Below are 24,751 nucleotides of genomic sequence, written 5' to 3' on the forward strand. Positions count from 1 at the left end.
AGTATAGAAAGCCATAATTATTCAAAAAACAATTTAAAAACCCCAAAACCCAGCAGCCTAGAAATGAATGGGCATTTGTGTCACAATCTGAATGATGAGATGTGCAAATTTACGAGAAATTAGGCTCACTTCTATATATTCTAGGGATTCAAAAGTAGCTCTGGCACAAGTAATGGGGAATACACCATAGCTATGTGAAATGTGGGAGAGAGTATTTTAGAATAAGTAGTCAGTTTCAGAATATTGACTTGTGCTCCATATGAACATTTCATTCATCCTCTTTCCTGTTCAGCCTTTGATTTCCTTCACTTTCTGCTCCAGCACCTTATTTTCTTGATCTTTCAGAAAATCTTGTTTCTGAAATCACTTCCACTATTATTGCAGTGTTTGGGAAAGCCATGCTAATTGTGGGCTGTTTTCTATCGTGTCTCTTGCCTTTTGCTTTCGTACACGCGGCACGTCCAGCGCGGATCAGTGCTGTCACTGAGCCCTGTATCTCTGCAGGATCTCTCCCTGCTGAGCAGCTTGCTGCCATCACACAGAGCCTGAGGGAAGACTCATTTGCCTTCTTCTCATTTGTAAACTCTGCCCTTATCTCAAGTCACTGTTTCGGTAGTCTGAGCTCTAGTAGGAAGGTGTTCTCATGATTCAGTCAGCAGCACTCAGAAACATTTTAGTAACCATTTTCAGTCCATTTTTCCAGTTGGTAATAACCTTCTGCAGGTGATTAGTCACATACTTTGCTAGAAACAATGGGCTGCCATGTTGACTTACCAGGATTTTTAAAAAAATTTGCTCCAACTTACTTCTGTGATTTCATGTCAGCAAATATGTCACTGGGTGAGAACTTTATTTCCTTAATTTTAATGCTGGTGCTTAGTCTGTCTGTGACTGCATGTCTGAGAGCTTTACTTGGAGTGCCTGCCTGCTTGGAACTCTTCTCCTGTTGCTGCTGAGTCATTTCCTTTGCTTCAGTCTGTCTTTCAGACCTGTTTTTCTGTGCAGCCTATAACTGACATCCTGTTATACTTAGTAAGCTATATGAAGATAAAATGTATTGTTCTGTAGAAGGAGAACAATTGTTGGATCCCTGTGTTTTTTCCACTTGCTCCTTCTGGAATACTTTTTTTTTTTTTTATGGTAAACTGAATTTTAACAAAGGTAAAAGTCTGACGTCTCCCATTGTCATGATGAGTGCATAACCTATATCATACTGCAACTTAGTGGTTCATATACCAAGAACTTTGTAAAATAAAAATTTAAATCCCTGCTTTTGTGTTCTAGCTCTTAACCTCTGGTTCCTACATCTGGATTTTAGCCTTAAGTGGATTGGTAAGTCTTACTGTTATAAAAATCGTATGTTGCTTAAAACACTGTGTATGTATGTGAGCAGCACAGTATATTTGAACTCAAAAAGAACAGAAATTACTAAGTAACATTTTGTGTTGGTAAGTAGAAAGTTTTCCTCTTCAGCTTCAAAATATGTGAAGCCCTGGCTAGCTGGTGATAAACTGACAGATGACAAAATTGGTGGTTAATATTTTCAGGGTGCTGCTTCTTCCTGCATGAAATTAATTTTGTTGCCATGGATATAGCTGTACACCCACAACTATAAATGAGGTTATTGAGGAAATGGTAGAAATGTGTACCCCAGGTTGAAGTTTGTTTGTTTAGTTTTCAGCAAGCTTTAAGCTTTGGTTCCAAAGCTCAGGTTTTAATAACTTTGCTGTGAGGGTTTTTCATGCTTTGCTATTCTCCAAGGAGATCTGTAGTATAGCTGTTTCTCACAATGACAATGGCAGTAAGGGCACTAAATCACATTCGTCACATCAGTCAGATAAAGGAGCTGTGATCTGTCTTTTTCCTTTCTGACTCTGTTGTTGGTAAAGTGCTTAGTGCTGAAACAGATTGTGCTAAATCTTTCAGATTGTTAGATACTGATAAGCTTCTTTTTAAATTTTACAGACTTAGAAATTAGGAGCTCAGACTGATTTCTTGGCCCAAAAGACTGTAACCTTTTTTAACAGTGGGAGTGCTGCCACTTCCAAGGGAGCTCATTATTAAGTTGATGGAGAACTCAAATTATGCCCTTGCTGTATAGAACCTACTAATTTGAATTTGGGTTGAGCTCAGAAGGAAATGCTGCTACAACTTAGTAGTTTGATCTCTTACCATTTGCATTGACTGTTGCAAAATAGTCTGTCGGTTTCTAGGATAACTAATAACAGGAGTGACAAGCAGCAAACAGTGGTGTCTGTTCATGATTTGATCTTGCTATAAATATCGATGAAAGCAGTGCAACTAAGAAATCAGAATCTATCTCCCCTGGAAATCAGCCCAAGCCTCTGTGCCCACTGAAGGATCTGTCACTTCCTCCAAGCACACTACCCTTCCTGTTACTCTGCTGGCTCTTTTAATAGCCCTTCCTTTTGAACAGGTGTTCATTAGAGAGGGAAGGAAAGGAAAGAAATGGAAAGGCATTTTAACTCCCTCTTTCCTGATGACAGAAGCTCTGTGTATATTTGATTATACAGACATATAATAGTAGCTCAATTTTTTTTCATAATACATTATGCAGTTCTTATTTTAATTCCCTCTTAATATAAAATTTTATTCTTCTATATAATGAAACTTGCTGAACTTTCTTAATAATCTTTTTTATAAATTATCTTTTTTTTTTAAATTTAAGGTTGACAATATGTTTTACTTAGGTGTAAATCCATAGGATTAAATTGAGTTACTTCTGTGTCACAGGATGGCTAAAAAATCATTTCAAGTTTTCATACTGCTTCAGTCAGCATGAATTAACTCATCATCAATTATGACATGCTTTCAGTCTCAATTTTTTTCTTCAGAAAGCAGAGAGCTGCACTCCACGACTTTGTAAGAAGTGCTGCAATTTGAAAAGAAATTTATGTTAGGATTTTCAGCCATTTCTTTTGCATAGCATATCTGCCATACTTCTGTGATTAAGATGTCTCTTTTTCTCCTCTGTTAGAAATTATATTTTGGTGTCTTTTGAGAAAACTTTGTAAAGGAATAAAGTTTCATGGTATATTAGATAATCGGAGGAAGGATATGCAACACTATAAAGGTGCCTTTTAGCACTACAAGTGTAGTTGGTTGATAACATATATATATATGTGCAATTACAGAAATAAATAGACTGTCAAATTAATGTTAAGTCATTCTGACAAGCTATATTATGTAATTCTTACTAGTCTTAACATTTTTCTAGCTTACTGTCTTAGTCTTTGGGGACTCAAATTTTCAGCTATTTGTATGGAAAGGATGAGTAAAGGCATGAACACCAAGTCAGATAGGTATAATATTTAGTGACTAGTTCATTGCCTGGTAGACACTTCACTGTATTTTAAGCACTGAAGATCACTTAGGCACTCATACTGAGTGTATTATGATGCTGTTCTGTCATTTATCTTTTGTTGCACTTCTGCTTATGTGTAATATTAAAATGGATGGTGCCAGCACAATTTCTGAGTTGTTATCAGTTTCCACTTTGTCTTCACAGTGTTCCTGGTTTAGGCTTATTTAAATTCTCAGAGTCTGTATTTGAACATAACTAAATGGGATCTGACTTTCTAGTTACATCCTTGCAAGTGTCATTAGACCTTTTTGTGAACTCTCGGCAGGGTGTAGAGGTACTGGGGACTGTACTGCCTTGAGTTCTTGTTTTCAGTGGTCGTGAGTGATGCCATCATTACACAAATGCATGTATGAGTCTATGTGGGCAGGCAGGCATTGATGTAATGTGCCTGGTGATAGGGAATTTTTTGACAATTTGTAGTTTTGATGGTGAATATTTCTCAGGTGCAGAAATTACAGCTCATGTTTTTTTATTAGAATACAGAAAGTCTGCTGTGCCTATCTTTGTGATAAGGTATATCTTGCTAGATCTAATTTTAAACCAGTACAGGATTACGGTCTTAAAGGTGGTTTCTTTACTGTCCACATGAAACTGGACAATCAGTTATTGTACTTTTGGTATGTCAGTTGCTGGTATGTTGTATAAAACATGCTGTTTAAATACATGATGCTTATGTATAAGGAAAATTTATGAAGTAGACTGTAAAGAAATTCACAAATCTGATTTGTGAAAAGATGCCCAGAATTCTTTCAGTAATTGTTTGCAGAAGTGCCTCCATGTAGTGCATATCACTCAGTTTAGTGAAGGTTTGAAACAGTTTCTTCACTATTTTTTTTCTTTAAAATAGTCAAAACACCTTAGGAAGTGGTATTCATGTTTCATTGGATGTAGACATCTTCTCTCCCTTTTTTTTCCCCACCCCTTTAAAATCTCTTGGATTCCCACTTTACATTTTTCCTTGCCATACTCTGATAGGATTGAAATTTGAGAGGTGTGTCAAGGCTCGGTCATAGCTAGAGCTCACCTGCTTAAAGAAATAAGCTCAGGTTGGTGACCAGCAGAAGACATGTCCCACAAAGGCATGGAGTTCCCTCCACCTTCTAGGACAATGTCATCAGACAGATCATATGGCGTGGGTTTTTCTGAGTAGCTTAGGGCTATATTTGATAGGGGGAAGGTATCTTTCAGGCCCTTTCTGTGATTTTAGTGTTCTAGACTTTCTTCTTACCTTGTGCTAGTTTTTCATTTGTTTGCAAGATGAGCTGCACCGCATAAAGTTAAAAATTCGGCACTCACCAAGTCTTCTGTGAACTGCCTTGAATTTATGTAGAGTTCAGTCCAAACCTTAGGAAACTGAAATTGAGAAGTTTCCAAAACCCTGCTTGACTTGGAGATTTCACTAAGCCGAATGCAACAGTTTTCTGCATTGTTACTGTGCTATGCTGGAATTGACTCAGATTGTGTGAAAAGTTGTGCTTTTTATATTTAAATGTTGGGAAATGTAGGGAATCTGTAATTTAGAGCTTGTATTTGCACGGCTTAAGGTTAAGATAGAAAGTTCAGACAGTGTTGAGTGCATGATTTTAATTTCAGTTCTGGTTTTTTGAGTACATTAGTTATTATTCATAATTTTGAAGTGGCTGACTTAAGTTTTACATAGACTACAGATGCTGTTAAATGCCTCCAAGTGTACTTGGATTGTACTTTTGAGTTCTGTTTAAGAATTTTATCCATCCTTTCTGTTAGTTGTTCATTCAGCTGAAGTGTTTTTATATAGTGAATTCATGTCCTTTAGAATTGGCATGTATAGGATAAAATGTGATTCAGCCAGGGAGAAAAATAATTAAACCAGACTTTCATTGTTTTAGTTCCTGTCTTAAAAATAGTATTATGTAGCTAATATCTGATCAGATCTGATCTGATCAGCTGATCAGGAATAATTTATTTTCTTGTTGTTTTTCTTCCTCTTTCAGATCCTTCTTAAGTGATTTTGAACAATGCATACTGAATTCTTTGTTGTTTTAAAACATGTTTTAAAACATTTTGTATTTACATTTGTATTAACACTATAGTGTTCACATTTAAAATATCATCCCTTCTACATACTTTAATATTAAATATGTGCTTTCTCAAAGAGAATCTTTGGTCAGAGTATGTTAATGTATGCAGTTACCTCCACATTCATGTCCTGCTGTGCATTGTCTTTCATCCTCCAGTTAGTCTGGATATCCTTCAGTCATCCACATTCAGTCTCATATAGGACTTTAGTATGATATTTTTTGAACACTTTGTAACTGTGCTTGTAAGTGGATTCAGGTAAATGTTAACTAAATGTTGGATCTACTTAATTTCTGAATATTGGTATTAGAGTATAAATATCAGTAGTGTTGCTAATATCAGTGAGACTACTCACATGCTGAAAATTCTGCCTATGCTTAAGTACTTACCTAAGCTAAACCATGTGTTTCGTGTGTAACAGGTGTGATTCCCCTTTCCTGATAGAACTACCCACCAAAGAGCATGTACTCAGTGTACAGAATCACTGAGTGTAACACCTGGTCCAGCCTCCCTGCTCAGGTAGGGCCTGAGCAGCTTGCCCCAGGCCATGTTCTGATGGCTTATGAGTATCTCCAAGGATGCAGACTCTACCACCTCCCTGGGCAATCTGTGCTAGTGTTCAATCAGCCCACAGTGAAAATGTGTTTCCTGATCCTCAGAGGGAGCCTCCCCATATTTCTGTTTGTGCCCATTTCCCCTTTTCCTGTTGCTGCGAACCACTGAGAAAAGCCTGGTTTCATCCTCTTCATTTCCCTTCAGGCATTTCTTTACTTTGGTCAAATCCCCTGGGCCTTCTGTTCTCCAGGCCAAACAACCCCACTTCTCTCAGCCTCTCCTCATGTGAAAGATGCTCCCACAGTCCTTTGATCATCTCTGTGGCCCTGCACTGGACTTGCTCCAGCAAGTCCCTGTACATTAACACATGTGCTGAATCCTGCCCAAAACTAGTGTGCAGTATTTGTGTGTGGACAGTGCTCAGTGTTCAGCTGAGTGACTGTAAGTGGCTTGATCTGAGTGTCACTACATTCTACTGACTTTACTGACCTAATGCCCTCTGTGGTGGGAGCTGTGACATCCTGCCCACGTAAAGGTGACAACTGACTATGCTACCAGCACTTATACCTGCATCAGTGAATGCATCTGAGAAAAAAGGGAGTTGGTTCATCTGGAATACAGGGGATGTTGGTTTGGAAGTGAGGTTGTAATTGTCTGGGAAGGAGGGAAATGCAGATATTTCCAACTCTGGAAGAAGGAGAAAGTAGTGAGAAAGGACAGGAAAAGGTAATAACGTGTCGTAAGGCACTTTCTCTGTAATATCTATGACTTCTGTAGAAAAATGGATATTGGTTTTCAGTTTGTATTTCACTTCTAAGTTTCTCTTAGAACTGAGGAGGAGTTTCTGTGTCCAAAATACAGTCTATTTGGTCAACTATACCAACTGGTTCGTTAGGAATTAGATTGTTCTATCAGTATTTGTTTTTTTTTTGGCAGCAATGTTGCCCTTTCTCAGAGAGGGAATCCATGAGAGTAATTCAGCTGTATGTATACTTTGGAGATATCTGCCAAAAGATGAGTTACATCCCAAGAGTGCCATTTCTCTGTGTTGACTATGATACCAACTTAAACAACCAGCTTATTAAGTAGGCTTTTAGATTACAGATATCTATGTTGGGTCAGATGAATCAAATCCTCATCTTTTAATTAAAGAGATTTAGTTAACAATGTGCTAATCATCACCTACAGATCGCTGGCAGAGACCAAGGGAACCTATGTTTAGGACACCAGTAAAAGTTAAGAATAGCTGTACTGTGCAGAAATGGCAGTACAGTCATGCTTGCACACGCACAATGTTGTTTTAGCTGATAATGATTCCATCTGACCAATGAAGCACTGATGAACTGTGAAGAAAAAAGTTACAAAGTATCTGGAAAACTTATGAGCCAAATCAACTGCAAACAAAATTGAAGGGAAATATTTTAGTATCACTATTATCTTATTTTTCTCTCAAGGTAACTCTTGCAAAAGGCTGTTTATAGTATTTGTAACAATTTCCAAAAAGGAAACCCAAACAAAATAATGTGTTAGAATTGTAACAGAAGTTGAAAATATATGTGTAGTGCAGTTTATTTGTTGAGTAGTTTTGTTTCTTGGGTGGTTTTCACCAATCCCTCTTGGTTTGATAAATGCTGTCTCTAATGAAGATAAATACAGACTCCTGACGCAAACTTGAACCCATGTTTTGATTCTAATTGTATAGAATTCGGAACATACTAAAGATTAAGCAGATAAAACAGGTATAAAAATGTCACTTCACCTTAAGAAAACTGTTTGCTTTTGTTGGTATCTGAAAACAGCCAAGTCTTGAGTACATGTGATGAATGTATTTACATTTTTCAGAACAAAATAATCGAGTATTTGATGTCAAGTTCTGTTTGTTAAAATAATTTGCAATATAATTCTCTACACCAGTCTGTCTACTTTTTTCTGTTTGATTTCCTTTTTTGGTGTTAAATCAAGTACAGTGAATTTAAATATTTAAATTTTTAAATTTTAAATACTATTCCAGCTACTTGTGGAGCATATGTATCTTTGCAATGTAAAATACTGGAGAGCTTCCATGTTTGGTTTACCTAATTGCAGAGAAACAACAGCTACTTCCTTTTTCTCAAAAATGTACAACTTTGGAAGGACATGAGGGAAGGGGAGGGGAAGTTAGGCTTTATACAGGGGCAGGAGGAGGTTAGGAAACTTCATGTGAAGAACCAGTAGTAAGTCACTGCATTAAGAAACTGAAAATATCTAAGCATACTTTTATTCTGCAGTGTGCCAGAGAGTTTCCAGCATCCTCCATTTCCTCTTAGCACTGTGCCACATACAATATGGTGGAAGATGCTGTGACTAACAGAAATTAAGATACACCTTGCATTGCTAGCCACAAATTCTCCATTTTAACAATGTGAACATAACCACAACGTCTTTTGTGGTGACTTTTGGCGGCTAAAATACAGTGGAAGCTCCTCTGTTTGGGGGAAGTAGTCCTTTAATCTGATGTACAGTGCTGAAGTTGGAATATAATGAGGTCATCTTATCTTCATTGAATAAACAATGTTGCTTTATATTCTTAAACACTAGAAATTCACTCAATGTCAGTAACAAAAGTAGTGTAAAAAGTTGCTTTTTACTTTGTCAAAGCTTATGATTTTTAGAATTATATCTATCAAGTTCTGCATATGAACTAGCCATAGAGGAAGTTCTTTGGAAATACTTGACATTAAGATGAGAGTATGACACTGAGCCAGACTGAATCACAAGACCTTTTTTAACTACAGATGTCTCCATTCTGGGTTTATTGGAAATATGGAAATAGCTATCTTGTCCTCACTAGCTGAAACTTACTGAAAATTTGTTATAACTGACCACAGCGTTTTAAAGTTTCTTTTACTTCCATATAATAGCTCTTCATTTTAGCATGTCTGTAAACTTTTAGCCTTATAAAGTCTTGTCTTCTGGTTAAGAAGTGAAATGATTCTTCTGGTATCATTTGCTCTCTACAACTACCTAAAAGGAGACTGTATTAAGGTGAGGGTCAATCTCTTTTTCCAAGTAAGATAAATGGAAATGTCCTTAAGTTGTGCCAGGGAAGGTTTAGATTGAATATTAGGAAAAATTACTCACCAAAATGTTGATCAAGCACTGGAACAGGCTGCCCAGGACAGAAAGAGGTTGAGTCACCACCTCTATAGGTGTTTAAAGGACATGTAGATGTGGCACTTAAGGACATGGTGGACTTGACAGAACTGGATTAACAATTGGACTTAATGATCTTAAAGGTCTTTTCCAACCTAAATGATTCTACATCCAGCCATCTCTGCTAAGAAAAATACGAGAATGCTTTTACTGATGCAGCTGCTAATTGGGGCTTGCAGTATGCCTTCCCTTCTGAGACAAACAAATTCCAAAGTAAACGAAAGATAGGCTGCTGTTGTCTCATTACTCTGTTTTCTGTCTTGACTTGATAAATAATGATTCTTTTTGTGGTTAGTATGTTCAGACACGTGTCAAGATTTGTCATGTATTCAGGAAGATGTAGATTTTCCTATCACCACTCGCTTTGTTTTGTTCTTGTGACTTTTTGAACCCGTTCAAGATTTTTGAAAACATTAGACCTTTTCAAAGGTGGTAAGAGAGAGCAGATATCAGTATCTAGGAGAGCCATTTGAAAGAAGTGAAGGAATGTTGGTGTGATGTTGGACAAAATATTTTGAGTGGGACTTCTTTCTCTGCCTAGTTAACACCTGTACAATCAGGTGTGCAGAATCCCTGGAACAAAAGACTGCTCCTGGCTCCACAGCCTAATAATACTACCTATACCTACACCTAACAAGGTGGGAGGAAGGGAGATAATTTGTATGTTGTGGTGCTGCTCGTGCATTTTGCATTGAAGAAAACCTCAGATTAAATGTGTATGTAATGTTTGCAGTCTGGTTCAGTAATTCTCGCTTGCCAAAAACTGCTTTCAACGTTACTGTGCAGTCTAGGTTTTCTTGAGTGAGGGGCCTATCTATCTAACTCCCTCAGGATCAGGGGCTTTGCTCCTGGGAGACCTTCTTGCTAGGCAGACACCTCAAGCAGTACATACCAAAAACAGGTGAATTGCAGAAGTGATATGAATTTTCTTCCTCTTGTTCTTTGGTGATTATAGCTGTGTACCTTAGTTTCCAGTTAATGTGCGCAGTTTTAGTCATGAGTTTACAGTCATCTGGAACAGTTTCACTAGAGCTGAGGACAGGATCTCTGAGGTCATGAAAATACTTCTGTTACAGTGCTTGTCCAGTTAGGACCTTCCTTTGAATACATAAAATTTTAATTAAAGGCAGCCTTCACTCTGATGTGATTGTGGCCTTTATAGCATTTACCTCCTTTCTCATAGCATGACTGAAAGACTGAAGAGGTTAAGAGTAGTTTAAAACTGTTCTTTGTCGTTTTAGAATGACAGCCTGTGCTTGTGCTTGGGCTGTCAAGCAACCAACAGCTTGGGCTGCACATCCAACCATGAGTCATAAAATGAAAGTAAAATAAAGCAAAAATCATTGTTTCCAAAAGCAGAATGTGTTTTTGCTAAAAGTCTCACTACCCCGTTTGAGGCTGTTATTTAACAATAACCTTGTTAATAATCTGAAAAACATCCCCCTCCTAAAGAATTTTTTTCCTATACTGTCTCCCTTTGTATAATCAGCAATGCATTTAGTATATTTATACAGATGTCAGTGAGATGCAACAAATAGCCCCAAATAAATAAATAAATAAATACATCAGCTGCAGAGTTTCTACATTGCTTTTCACATAATTTCATTTCTCGGGTATGTTTACAGATTTGTTGAGGTTCAGATCTCTTCTTGTTCATATCACTGTGCTGTGATAGCCTAATTCTTGTGGCATAACAGACAATAAAGTGTCACAAATGCTGAAATGTGGCATAAAGCAAAATGCAGATGGGACTGCTTTGGGCTCAAGTGCTGTGGCTTCACAATGGCATTCAAAATAATGTCTGAGTGATGACTGTAATTCCATTTATGGGGCTCATGATTTCTCTTTCTCCTGTAGAATCTGAAATTAAATCAATCCCCAAGGCAAGCACAAACACAGAGAATGTGGTTTTTTTCTTATGGGTAGGAGAAGGGCCTCACAAAAACTGGCTCTTTCAGTATCACAGTTTTTAACGAATTGGTTTTCAAATGTTTTGAAAACCAATTCGTTAAAAATGTGGGCTTCTTTTGGAATGAGTGCGTGCACAGTCTTAGATTTATCTTCAGTTCTGCTGGTTTGCTTTTATTTTTACTAGAAGAAGAGATTTGGGTGGTGGGGACAGAAGCCTTAAGGGTGTTTGGTTTTTATTTTGAAGGAGTGTTTAGAGTGCTTCAGCATCCTCAAGAGCTGTCTTAATCTTTTCAGGTCAGCGTGCAGCATACCCTGACCAGCTCTTTTGCTAGAAATTAAAATTTTATTTTAATTTTGACCAGTTTTAGAAAAGTTCACTTGGCCTGGGCTCAGATTCCAAAACAAACAAAAAACCCCTTGCCACTTTATGAGTCACAGGCAATGCACCACACAGATTTAAAAAAGCAATTTGTAGTTGTAGGGAAGTAAAGAAATCCCCTGTTCTTTCTCTGATTCTTGACTGAGAGTTGTGAGTAAATACAGTAAAAGTGCTTAAAAAAATAGAAAAGACCTACTGTTACCTGCAGCCAAATTCAGAGTAAATGTGATGTACTTAAGTTGTTTGTTTTTCAGAGTTTTTTTAACTTTTCATTTTTGATTTTAGATTTCTGGGATTTGCTACAATAGCAGTATGTTAAAAGTTCATCGAATTCTTTGTGTACCCAGATGGGTAGCAAAGATATTTTCTTGGACTCTTGAACCAGTCTTCTCATCTGCGGAGCCAACGAATGAAGTTCGAGTGGGAATGGGAGCAACAGTTGACATCCAGAGGCAGCAGAGAATGGAGTTACTGGATCGTCAGATCATGATGTCTCAGGTTGCCCAAATGAGGAGGCAAAGACAGCAGCAGGTATTGCTATACATTCTTTAAGGATTATAATGTTATAAGAAATACATTTTTTTGGTTTGTAGATCTTACATTGTTCCTGTTTTTTAAAAGTAATGTATTTTTAAATTTTTCTCCATCAGTCTTTCATACACTGTTGTACTGCTGATAGCCATTTAAGTGTATAGCTTTATATGTTAAAACTGCTTCACAAGATGGGAGCAGGATGTCAGGCAAATCATTGTGGGGATATCAGTACTTCTGACATTCTGTCACAAAAAATGAGGCTGAAAGGTAAAGTGATTGCTTCTTGGTGGTCTTTAGTGAAAGTCATTGTGTAAAGTTAGAAAGACAAAATGCTCCTCATTCTTCTGCGTATCTGTCTGGTCAGCAGCCTTTTCAGAGAGATTGGAAATTTTCTGTGGAATTTCTTTGTTTATAGGTGTGTAAGTGTTTCTTAAGGGCAGAAATTAAATTCTCTAACTTACAGAGGTAAACCACAAGTGACTTTCTGTTTGCCATGTTTAATCCTCTTGGCTTATTTCCTTATTGAACAGGATAGCAGAGTGTTTTTATTTTCTCTGTTTTATACAAACCAACAAATCCAGATATTCTCAGGCTTTGTGTCGTAGGGCAGCAAAACAAGGCAGGTGGTGTCTCAATTCCTGTATCTTAGGCATGTTCACTGTCTTCACTGAGTTTTCTTTGCCTGAAACACAGCTGTGTACTGATACACGAGTTCTTCTTGTGTTGGGGGTAGTGTAGTGCAAACAGATATAGCTGTGAAACCCTTAATGCATTCCCAGAATTAGAGGTGTGACGGCATAAAGCTTTGGCCTGCAACTGGAGTATGAATCTTTGTTTCCAATCCCTGATAACATCATTCTGTTGCTCTTGTTTCTTTAACATTTCAATATGATGAAATTATCCTCAAGCAGAAACTTCTAATCTACTTTTCTCTATTCCTATTAAAACACTGATCAGTTTAACATAAGAACTGAACTAGAAATTACTAAATTCTTCAATGTTGCCATTGTAATAGAAAATGAATTGAAACTATGTTGGGCTACAAGCAGCTGTGAGAAGTGCAGCCAGGTTTCTTCAGATGTGAGAAAGAAGCTACTTCCAGTTATGAAGGACAGTCTTTCTAATACCTCTTTAATTACAAAAAGTGGTAAATAAGTTCAGAACGGTAAATGATAAAAGAACTGTTGATAACGTTTTCTTCTCATCTTGTCCTTTCCCTAGGCTATGAACAATGAAAGTGGAAAAATGTCTTTTCATGTTTGACTTCAAATAGAATTCTTTAAAAAGGTGGAGAGGTTTGACTAAAATGCAGGAACATTGTTTGAACATCAGTAAGATGCTTCCCTTTACAAGTTGCTGAAACACTTTCAAGTTACCTTCATGTTTAGCCTTTAACTTGAGCACAGCATTTATTTAACTGCTAGTGCTAATCTGTGAAACCCGTGATCAGAAGGCCATAGGATCAATGTATGAATGTTCCGTAGAGGCTCTTCAGAAAAGGTGTGTCATGAAAGCTTTTGACCCACCTGGTGTTTTTTAATGACTCACTCACAGAATTTACTGGTCATCAGCTGAATCGGAAAAAGCATCACTCACAAATGTTGCTGTGTAGTGGTAAAAATGAAAAACAGACTATTTTCAATCTCAAAAGAATATTTAAAAAGTTGAAAACCGTTTCCGGGATTGGTGTGCTTGGGCACTTCTGCCTTTAGAAATTCGGCAAGGTGCAATTTGAAGACAGTGGAGTAGAACAGATCATGCTACAGATGAAAGGAACTTAGATGATAATTTTACCTGTGGGAGTGAAGCTATAAAGAATGCAGAATAAAGAATCAGTTTTAGACAGTTTTTTGGTGAAATTGAAAATAATAAAAGCTGTGAAGTACATGTCAGTCATCAGACCGGGCTTTGAATTATGTTCTGGGTAAATGTTGTGCAGATTTCAGAAGTCCCAATATGCTGTCTATAGGTAGTGTGCCATAGGTGAGATAAATTAACATTTTCTCTCACACTGTCTGCTTTGCTTGGTGAGGGAAGTGAACTTTAACTTTCTTCTCTATGCCACAGTGCAGCAATTTTGTTCAGCTGCCCCTTGAGAAGGTGCTCTGCTCATTCCTCCCACTCCTTTACTCAGTTAATCTGTTTGAGAAATGAGACAATGCAGTTTCCCTGGATGGTAGTAGCATTATGGAAGGAGAAGGTCAGTACTTCTAAAAGGGCTCCATTGTCTGGGCAATGTTGGCAGACTCTCATAAGGGAGGCCCTTCTCTTAAATAGATGCTTTTTGTAATAAGTTTATTCTTTGAGTCTTCACAAGAAATTCTGAAGAACATGAGCCTGACAGGTTAAGCAAATCAACATAAAAAAGTTTAAATTAAAACAAAAAGGAGGGGGGGAGGGAAGAAACTGGGGGAAAAGCCTTTCTCAAAAGTTGTTTGTAGTATACCTCTATGATACTGAGATGTAAATAATCTTGTCTTTTTTTTTCCCTGCTGTTCACTAAGCCCTTTTATCCAAAGCAGAATTCACTTTGGATTCTTTCTAAAAAAAAAAGAAAAAGCAGGGAACAATCACCCCAGAATTTCTTTGCTGGCAGTTCTTTGAGCTTTACCTTTTCCAGTCTTTTTCTAGCTGAAATCTTCTGGTCTGGAGGAACCTGAAGCATGGAACTGTGTGTGTGAGTGCTGGATTGTCGAACACCCTTGAATTCAGTGAGTGGATTGAGTGTGTGGTAGAATTTGAGAATAAACCCACCAAGTTCCATCTTCGATGTACCTGATTTTAGCTCTTAAATATGCAGGGGGCACTGTGTCTGAATACGTTACCAGAAGCTGTTATGTTGATAGTTTCTCAGGGGAGTGTGGTTAAATGGTGACTGGTTTTGTGTTGGTTTCTAGTTGCTGTGGATACAAATATGTCCCATATGTATTCTTTGTGTTGGTTTCTAGTTGCTGTGGATGCAACCCTTAAACACATGGTAGTGTTCATCTAGAAAACTTTCTAGATCTTACTTTGTGCTTTATTTGCTGCTGTGGATATTGCTGAGAAATTACAATCTTGTCCCAAATTAATTACATGACATCACCTACATTCACCTTTAAAGGCAGTAGAATAAAATGTGTCCCATATGTATTAATTCCCTGAAAATACCAGCTTGCTATTTTGTTGCTGCTTTTTAAACTTCGCTTTTGTAGTTATTTTCTTTCACACTTCTGTGTTTATCCTATCTTGCAAATAGTTTGTCCTATTTTTCTTTTTTTCCCATTATCTGATCCTTCTGTTCCCCTTCCTCTCACTGTCACATTTTCATTCCCCACTGCGCCATTTTCCTCCCACATTTTTGTCACCTCTTCACCTTCATCTCTCTTGTTTCCCATACTTTGTATTTGCTCCTATATAAAATGCTTGCTCCTATATAAAATGCTTCTTCACTTTGGGGGAAGTTCTCTCCTGTCACGTCTGACCACCAGTATTCATTTGCTATTTTATCCTTTTGCTACAGTAATGCTGATAAAAGTTGGTCTTCCTCTCCTGATGTTTCTATTTCTATATCTCTTTTATTTCTCAGCATTTTTCTAAAGTTTATTATTTTTGTAACCCAAATAAAACCCTGATGGGAAAAGGGAAGCAACTGCAGCATCTGTGCACCAGTGTGAGTATCAGGGTGTCAACTTGACTTTCACTTCCCACTGAGAATCGTGGAGGGAGGCTGGCAGAGAACCAAATTATGAATAGATGGGGAAGATTCCGTGCCTAGCTGGTATTGGCTACTCTGATGTCACTACAGGTTGTCATGTGGAAGGTGGTGGAAAGTTACAAAAAGGTGGGAAGCACCTTGTGTTGGCATTACATACAGCTTCTTGGAGCACTCCTCGCTGTGCCCATTCGGGATGGGCAGTGTATCAACCTCAGTCTCTTTATCTTGAAAGAATGGGTTCTGTATTTGCAGAGCATTTTTGCTGAGCATGTTAAGGACATTGTATTGCCTTCTTCTTGGATTCTCTTAAGTGTCTTGGATCAGGGAAGAGCTTCACCAGGCTGCTCCAGACTGTAACAAACCTACAGCTGTATATGAAAATCTTCATTTCACAACCTCTCTTTCTACCCTGTTGGCCACTTCAAGCTTATGCTGTCTTTTCCCTCCTGACTTTTTGTTCTTCTCTTCCAGCTGCCATTAATTTTCACTGAGGCCAGAATCTCCTAAGATTCATACCACATGGTATCTCATATGTATATCTCATCTTCATCATATATGAGATTCTGCTGCTTGCAATGACCAGACTTCTATAACAAAGGGACTTCCTCTAATTGTTTGTTCATTAGGTGTCTTTCTCCTGGGACACAGGAGAGATGTTCTGTGGGTAGGCACACTGAGTGTCTTTATTATTATGGGAAGCCTCATATCCTGAACAATTTGCAAGTTTCAACTAAGGACTGTGTGTCTAGGTTGGTAATTTACCTTCTGGTTATATCTAAGCAATAAACTCCTGACCTTGGGAAAAAATAGATTAATGGAGCAAAGGTTTTCCTGGCTCAAGAATTTTTCCTCAGGAATGTTATCCTCATTCAGGAGGGTAGAAAAGAAATCCCCCAGGTGAATATACTCCGAGACAGTCCAATTCTGCCTTTTCAAAGTGAAGAGATAGACCTGGGAATATTTTTTAGCTCTTCTAGTGGTACTGAGGTGGCACTTCAATGAAGTTTTCTTGAATGACTTCCCAAGTTTGTGTACCAGCAAGATGTCCTTCCAAAAGACATCTTGCAAGTACTCAAACTTGAGAAGTTTTGAACCATGAAGACCATGTTGAACCATGAAGACCTTCTGCAACCTTTGTTCATTGCCAAGTCTACAAAACCCCTTGTTGTCACAGCCAGGACTTTGGATGTAAGCAGCTTTTCCATTTTGTTCCACAAATTTACGTATCATTGTCAGGAAGGAAACTGCCATACTACTTTACCTGAATAAATGGGTTAGACTTTCAGTCAGGTGTTACACCAAGTCTTTTCTCTAATTGGGTTTCCATTCCAATCAGTCTGTGTTACTAAGGCTTCTTTGGGATTTTGTAGAATATTTGAATAGAAACTGCCTTTAGCAACACTTGCATAAACTCCAAAGACAGTGATATGTAGGATACCAATAGGATAAAAAAGCTTTTGTGCCTAGACTCCTGGGATATGTGTGCACAGCATTTGGCATCATATTTTTAAATAATTCTGTTAACCAGTGAGTGATTTACAGATTCATTTCAGCCCATGAATGAAGCTTGTATACTGCAGCAATAATCACTGTGGCTAAATTTAGACTCAGTATTCCATCACTCTTCCCTTCCTCTGCATGCCAATGTACACGTGTGGACACATTTTGAAACAACAGACAGCTTCCATTTTTGTAGAGAAAACAATATCTTTTCCTTCAAACCTGTGTGTCTTAAACTCACCCTTTGCTTTTTTACACTCTTCTGGCATTTTCAAGCCTTGGTTATTCTCTGTTGTTGTTTAAAACTATTTTCTTTGTGTTGAAAATAAATGTGGATTTACATCAGGAGTTTATTTGGTGTACAAACTGCATATGCTGCTGATGTTGGCATGCCAAACTCTGGTTTTTAACTGTTTCATTTCAATAATGTATTTGCACAACTGATAACCCACTCCTGTCTAGACATTCTGGATTATTTTGCTGCTTGACTTCTTTCATGGATTCTAGGTGTGAAATTAAAAATGTTGAATTTCTTGTTGAATTTCCAGGTAATGAACAATTCATGACAATTTCCTCTACAGACTACCACAGAAACTTCAGGTTTCTGTCTTTTTTATGGAAGTTGGCAATTCCACAAGCTGACAGAACTAGAGCTAGCAGACACTAGTACAACTAGAATAAGCTGAGTGTCTCTCATTAACAGCCAGCTGTCACAATCACAAGATTGAATTTCTCTATCTCCTATTCATTGGTAGCACCCTACTCATATATTGAACAATCCTTTTTTCTCTTGGACTGGAATTATGAAATTCTCTTTTGTTTTCACTTGGCTTTTGAGCTATAGCCTTTGAATTTGGTTTAATATTTGTAATCAGCTTTCCCAAAGAAGCAGTGATTGGGCAACTTCATAAAGCAAAACACTGTTTTATTTCAAAGCAAATAAATTGCTTGTGAAATAGAATATTTTTATTCTCCTATGTGAGTGGTCTATATTCCTTTCCTCTGGCAATTTAACTAGAGGCAATTTCTTATAAAAAGCTTGTGATGTAACAAATCTCCCCAGACATTTCCAGAGTACTTAATTCGCTGTTGTTGGATCAAGTTCTGTTTACAGAAGGCAGGGCTTTTTTAGGTGTACCTGTCCCTTCATTTCTAATCTACATGGGGCAAATAAGGCATCTGTTTGGGGTGGGGGGGCAGTCAGTTACTGGATTCCAGGTCTGCTTCTATTGTCCTTCCAGTCTCCACTTAGAGAGAGTCTTGATGGGCCATTTCTTCTTCTAGAATGCCATTTCCCATAGTATGTAGTAAAAAAGAAGCCTGTGGTTCAGATAGTACATGGTCTTCCTTAATACTCAGGTTTTCTGGTTTGAACTCTGATACTTGCACATAACCGCTGGGAGCTGGTTCCACCCCTTGTTCCTTAATGTCCTGCTGTGGTGGCTTAAGCCCAGCCAGCCACTGAGCACCACACAGCCACTCTCACCTCCCCCTGCCACCCTGGTGGAGCGGCAAGGAGAATCAAAAGTAGGTTGAGATAAGGCAGTGTAATAATTGAAACAAAGTAAATTATAGTAGTAATAATAATAATTTTTTTTTTTTTAAACCCACAAATATGTGATGCACAATACAATTTCTCACCACTGGCTGACAGAGGCCAGATCTCATTCCCTAACCTGGATCAGCCCTCCTTTCGGTTAACTCACACAGTTGTATCTACTGGGCACGGTATTCTGTGGTGGGAAATGTCCTTTTGTCCAGGTCAGTTCACCTGTCCCAGCTATGCAACCTTCCAGCCTTTTTTTGTGTACCTCCTCACTGGCAGAGCATGAGACACACAAAAAATAGTCTGTCACTTAAGATAAATAGAGGTCAGCAAACCCCCAAATGTCAGTGTGTTACTGACATTTTACTGAATCCAAAACACAGCACTACCAGCTACTGAGAAGAAATGAACTCTCTCCCAGCTGAAATCAGGACAGATACCTTAAGAGGTGCTGTAGGTGCAAAGTGTTTTTTCCCTATGTGATCACAGAGTAGCCTTTTACATACTAAGAGATGTGCTTATGTATTATTTTGGAGATTTGGGTTTGTTTCCTTTGTGCCAAGAGTTTTTTATCTCAGCTTGTCAAATCAAAACAATTTTAGAGATATGTTTTCTCACTTTGGTTCCAGTCTCTTCTTATTCCTTATTACTCTTTAAAAAGGTCTTTGCATAGGAGGTGAGCGAAGAATTATCTGTCTAATCATCATGCTTCAATACCACTTCAGTCTCACAAGTCCAGATCCAAAGAACCATGGGGTAAGGATTAAAAATGACTCTGTTTTGTGCAAAACAGAGCTACAGTTAACTTCCTCAAGTACAGAATCCATGCTCATGCTGGTGGACCTGCCTTCAGCAGTTGGAACACTGGACACTCCCAGTGTCATGGCAGTGCTGAAATCCCTTCCATTGTCTCTCAGGCAGCTTCAGAAGCCAGATTAAGGTGTTCCTTCTAGATTTCAAAGGAAATAGCTGATCAGGCTTCAGAAAAGACCACATGTGGATTTCTGAACTTGTGTGACATATGAGCTCCTCAGGGACAATGCAGGCATCAAAGTTCAGGATGCAGAAAACTATGAGCTGGAGACAGAGCCTTTTGGCTGAATAGACTTGTCTGTAGGATAAATTTCCAGGAAATTAGAATATCATTGGAAATTGCTAGAGTGCTTTACTTGGTGAAAAATTCTTTTTGTTGTTAAGAACAACACTTACAACATTAACACTGTTATGTTTCTACCCCCTTTTAAAAGAGGGAAGTTATTAAAGTAAGAGGAAAACAAAACACCAAAAAAAGTCTCCCCAAACAACCAAAAAAACAGAAGAGTTCTATCCTCACAAAAAGAGGCAGGCTAGACTTTGAGTAACTATACTGGAAATTTCACCATTTTTCTCTCTTATGCAATATTTAGGGCAGCAGATATCATGTCATCCAAGGCTATGCTCTTTTTTGTTTGTTTATCAATGCATTGTTGAAAAATTTATATCAGAAAAGCAAGTCAGTGTTTCTTGTTTTCAGTAAATTTTGTTATGAATCTTTATATGAAAAAAGTAAGACAGTATTTATGTCTTTGTCAAGTAAAGGCTTTTGTACAGAGTGGAATATTTTACAAATGTGACTTTAAAAGGTGAAATGCAAAGCAATTTCCTTTTTTTTTTCTCACTGTGGTTATTATGTTAAAAGGTGAACAGGACATATCAGGAGGTGCTTCCTGTTTGTGCAAATAGATGTCAAGTTGGCATTAACCATCTACAGGAGATAACATTATCAAAGTATCTTAACCACATGCATCACTTTCAACAGTATTTTTATAAAGCATTTAATTTCTTTTGAAATTAATGTAATTAAAATATGTGCATGTCTGAAGGCTACATAACTGAATATTTGTTTTTGTCCATAATTCAACACTTTCACTTGTGAAGATTTGGATAAGAAATGCTTTTACAAAATATGCCATGGCAGGTGTGTATGTGGGAAACAGGTTGAGCTGTTTTTCAAAACAGAGAAGAAAGAGATTATCTGAAAAGAAGTGGCATAACTAGGTTTTAGCAGGCTGTACAATCAGAGACATTTGCTAGCTCTAGATATTTCTTCCTTATTCTGCAGGAAAGGAGGATACTTCTTTCTTGTAAAGAGAATTGTCCCAGGCTCCACTAAAAGAAAAAAACAACAACCCAAATTTTAGAAAAGGAAAACAAAATCAAGGATGTGACTTCAGAAGGCACAGCTTCTGTACATAAAGCCTTGGCAGCTGTCCAGGAGTAAATCATCAATGTGGCATTTCCTTAAAACCTTTTCAGTAATGAAGAGCTGCTATTTTCCCCATTTCTTTCATTCACTCCATTCGTAAATCTCATTCTTTGGTCATCTAAACTTGTGACGAGTTTGTTGTCTTCCTGTAACAGAAGTTCCAACATCATCAGTATTCTCCTAATCCATTTCCAATGGTGATTTATTAGAGAGCAGTAAAATTACTTCCTTGGTATGTTTGTCTCAGGCAGTAACAAAGAACTTAAAATCAACTGATTCACCCAGTCTGTGCTGCTAAACAAAAGCAAACTTCTGACTTTTTCTAAAAAATTACAGCATAGGATTAAAGGGGGGAGAAAGTCTTATAGGCCTTTTTTAGGTTTGTCTTGTCACCTTCTAGTCAAATAATGAATGAAGCAGTGCTTTTGTCAAATTTTTTTCCTGATGACATGTCAAAGACCAAGTTGTGAACAGAGATAAGGGCCCAGGCACCAAATTGTGCACATAATTTTTATGAATCATGGTCTAGAATTGTTCAATGCTCGTCATTCTCTAGCAGTACACCTGCACTGGCTGCTCCCCGACACCAAAGATCAGGACCAAGAAAAATATTGCCTGACATAATCTCAGTGCAAGATAACCCCAAATCTGTCATTTGTGGAATCTAGTTCTGGATGGAAGAGGCTTAAGGCATCCTCCTTACCTAGTCCTAGTTAAGTCTCAGCCCCCAAACCATGTAGAGTTGAACTTAATTCTTTTTATAACAAACTGCCAACTGGAATCACAGAAGAACTGCCTGGATCTCACTAAATAGATTAGACTGGCACACACTTAGCACTGAAAGTGCTGCTCAGGAAAGGAGCTTCCATAGTGGACCCTGGAGCATCCCCACTGCGTATTGTTTTGGAGCACTCCAGAGAGCTCTGTTATCTGAGACGAGGCTTCTGTGGAGAGTGAGAAGATTGCTGCGAGCTCCTCTGTGCTGTTGCGTGCTGGTGCTGAGGGTCAAGTACGATGTGAAATGCTTAAATATGGTTTGCTGATTTCCCAGGAGGGAGTCTCAGATGGTTTAGAAGCATCACTTACATAAATTAATCAGACTGGATATCTTTATGCAAAATCTTCCTGACTTGTTAGAAGTAAGTCTGATGGCATGGTGTAAAACCACTGCACTACAGAAATTATCATGAAATTATGAAGGGGAGGTCTGCAAAATAATTTCTGTAAGGCAAGAATGAATATTGGTTTGGAAATCTTCTGTCCATATTTTTAACGGGAATTTGTGATATTTACTTGATGTTAAGACATTATTTCGTGCTTGCTATGGCTCAATTTAAAACAGATCTTCATGTTTCTGCTGTGATAGTTAAGGTTGTCTGAAGGTCTTTGCACAGTCACCATCCATACTGTTAAATCCATAGCCTTGATCTTCATCTTCTGTGGATTTAAGACATTAGCTGCACTTTCCAGTTTTCCCTTACCTATGTGAGACTGACCATATGACCAGTCCCATAGTTCCTGCTGCAGTTCCTTGAATCCCTGCTCTTTTGAGCCTGACCTTGTGGATGTGTGTCATCTAATAAGAAGCAAGACTGTGAAGGGAAACAATTTTCTTTCAGTTAAGATAAAGGATCTTAAAGCACTCAGTTTTGGTGAAGTTTAAAAGACTACACAGATGAGAAGTGCACCATAATGTCGGGATTAATCCTAAGCATCAGTGTTCACATACCATTAAATGTTGGATATTTTCCTCTCATTAATATAGTTAAGAACTGATACATTATGTTTACCACAGTTTCCAAAGGTAATTGAAATAGTTGATTTTGATCTAATTTGCCTAGTCTGTTTTCTCTGGGAAGGGGTCTTCATGTGAAATTCTTTTGAATGCTTCAGTCAATCTGTAATTTATTAAGGTATCTGCTGTAAACCTTCAAAACTAGTTACATTTGTAAGGAAACAGCAGTTCTTATTGAAAAGAATGAATTCTGTGTATGTTAATGCAAACTGGATTGTAAGCTTAACGTAAGGAAGTAGACAAGGCTGTAGTGTTAGGTGAGAGAGCCCAGGACAGAGAGGATGCAAAACCAGACTGGAATAGGCAGCTCAGTATTGAAGCTCAGGGCACTGCTGGAAAGGTACATTTATTTTGGTCTTCAGATACACTGAGATAAAGGTAAATTATTGTATATTGTAGATTTTGTATTTGATATAATGACTTACGGTGCCTCAAAGAAATGTGTCGTAGTCCTGTTACTATTTTTACCAATTCAGTGTGAATGACTTGTGGCAGCATTACTCTCTCCTCCTCAAGTCATCTCTAAATAGTAAAAACAGGTAAAGCAGCATTAGTGCAGTGCTCTCACTTAGTAAGTAAACTCTGAGAAATTTGAAGTTCAAAGTTCAAACTCAACATAATTCTGAATTATGGGAAATTATAAGTGGGGAAGTACAGGACATGATTCCCCAAGACCACAAGGTAGTGCAGTGGTGTCAGTGGAAGATCTGATCCTTCTTTCTCCTTAGGCTTACGCTCCAAACCAGTTCTCCTTTTTACTACGCTGTGCTGTTTGACTAACATGAGACTTACACAGAATCCTTTGATCAAAACCTCATGAATGTTAAGCAGATATTTTATACAGTATGGGAAATGTAGATGCATACTTTTTTAAATTCAAATTCACTAACAGTGCAATCTATGTCTTGAAAATGGGTGATGGCTTCTGGCTATTTCACATCTTCACAGGGAAAAATGTACTCTAGTATAGAAGGGAGTAGAATATTTCTCAAGCTGATGTTTCAAGTCTCATGACTCTTCAAATGCTTTTTTTAAGTGTGCCATTGTACTGCCCCCTGTGGTGTCTGGGCTGGTTGGGTCTCCTCTGGACAGAACGGAAGGAAACAAAGGAAAGGGCAGGAATGCTAAATATTTTTTTTTTTTGTGAGCACATTTAGCTGTTGCTGATCTGATTGAGCAGAGGGTATTTAATGCTCTAAGGGTACATAAAGGCAGGAAGAGCACTCTGAGAGAAGAAAAGAAAAAACTCTCGTAAGAGGAAGGCCTTCTGAGAAACAACGTTATAGAACTAAAATAGAGCAACTAGAGGAAGGAAGGCCATGTCCTATATATACAGAAGGGGAGGGGGATCTTCTCCATAGTAACAGGGAGAGCAGGGGAGGAGGGAAAGGACAACACAGACTGACAGACTGCAAAAGATGTGTCAACTATAGAAAAGAGAGATTGGGATTTGCTCTTACCTGCTTACGGGATCTGTGGACTTTGTGTGATACAAAATCCTTCAAAAATGTCCGTTTAAACTAATTAAATGAGGATTCATTATTTCTGGACAATTATAAAGCTTATATTTCAGTATTTCTTCTTTATGTTCCAAATATCTTAGTATTACAAGAGTTGAAGCTTGATTGTTAAGAGGAAATTTCAGTTCTGTGATTTGCACCATACCTATGTTACTGCTGTGTATTTGCATTATTATTATGATATTTTGGCACTGGAACGTGGCCAGGTTTTGCAACAATATTTCATACACAGAAGTTAGGTAAATGTGGTGGGTCTGCAAGTCACACAGGTGTCACAGAAGTAGTCACTTGCATGGAAGTCCCAGGTGTCCTGAAGGTTGGGTTTATTCTGAGTTTCCTGATGTAATTTTACTGATGCACTGAGAAGCCCCTTTTGCTTTTTTCCCTCCCTTATTGCTTATACTCTTTTTCCTTCATTTACTTCAGCAGCAATT

General features: G+C 37.9%; 1 protein-coding gene across 1 annotated transcript in view; it reads left to right on the forward strand.

Annotated features, from left to right (window-relative positions):
• UBAC2 (UBA domain containing 2) overlaps window positions 1–24,751 on the forward strand; it is an 87,163-nt gene that overhangs the window by 57,786 nt on the left and 4,626 nt on the right. Inside the window, exons 6-7 of the mRNA XM_041423400.1 lie at window positions 1,285–1,332; window positions 11,766–12,011. Of these exons, the coding sequence (XP_041279334.1) occupies window positions 1,285–1,332; window positions 11,766–12,011 (294 nt within the window). The remainder of the gene's footprint in view (window positions 1–1,284; window positions 1,333–11,765; window positions 12,012–24,751) is intronic.

The sequence above is a fragment of the Onychostruthus taczanowskii genome, unplaced genomic scaffold (genome assembly GCF_017590055.1).
Source record: "Onychostruthus taczanowskii isolate IOZ18803 unplaced genomic scaffold, ASM1759005v1 scaffold77, whole genome shotgun sequence".
NCBI lineage: Eukaryota > Metazoa > Chordata > Aves > Passeriformes > Passeridae > Onychostruthus > Onychostruthus taczanowskii.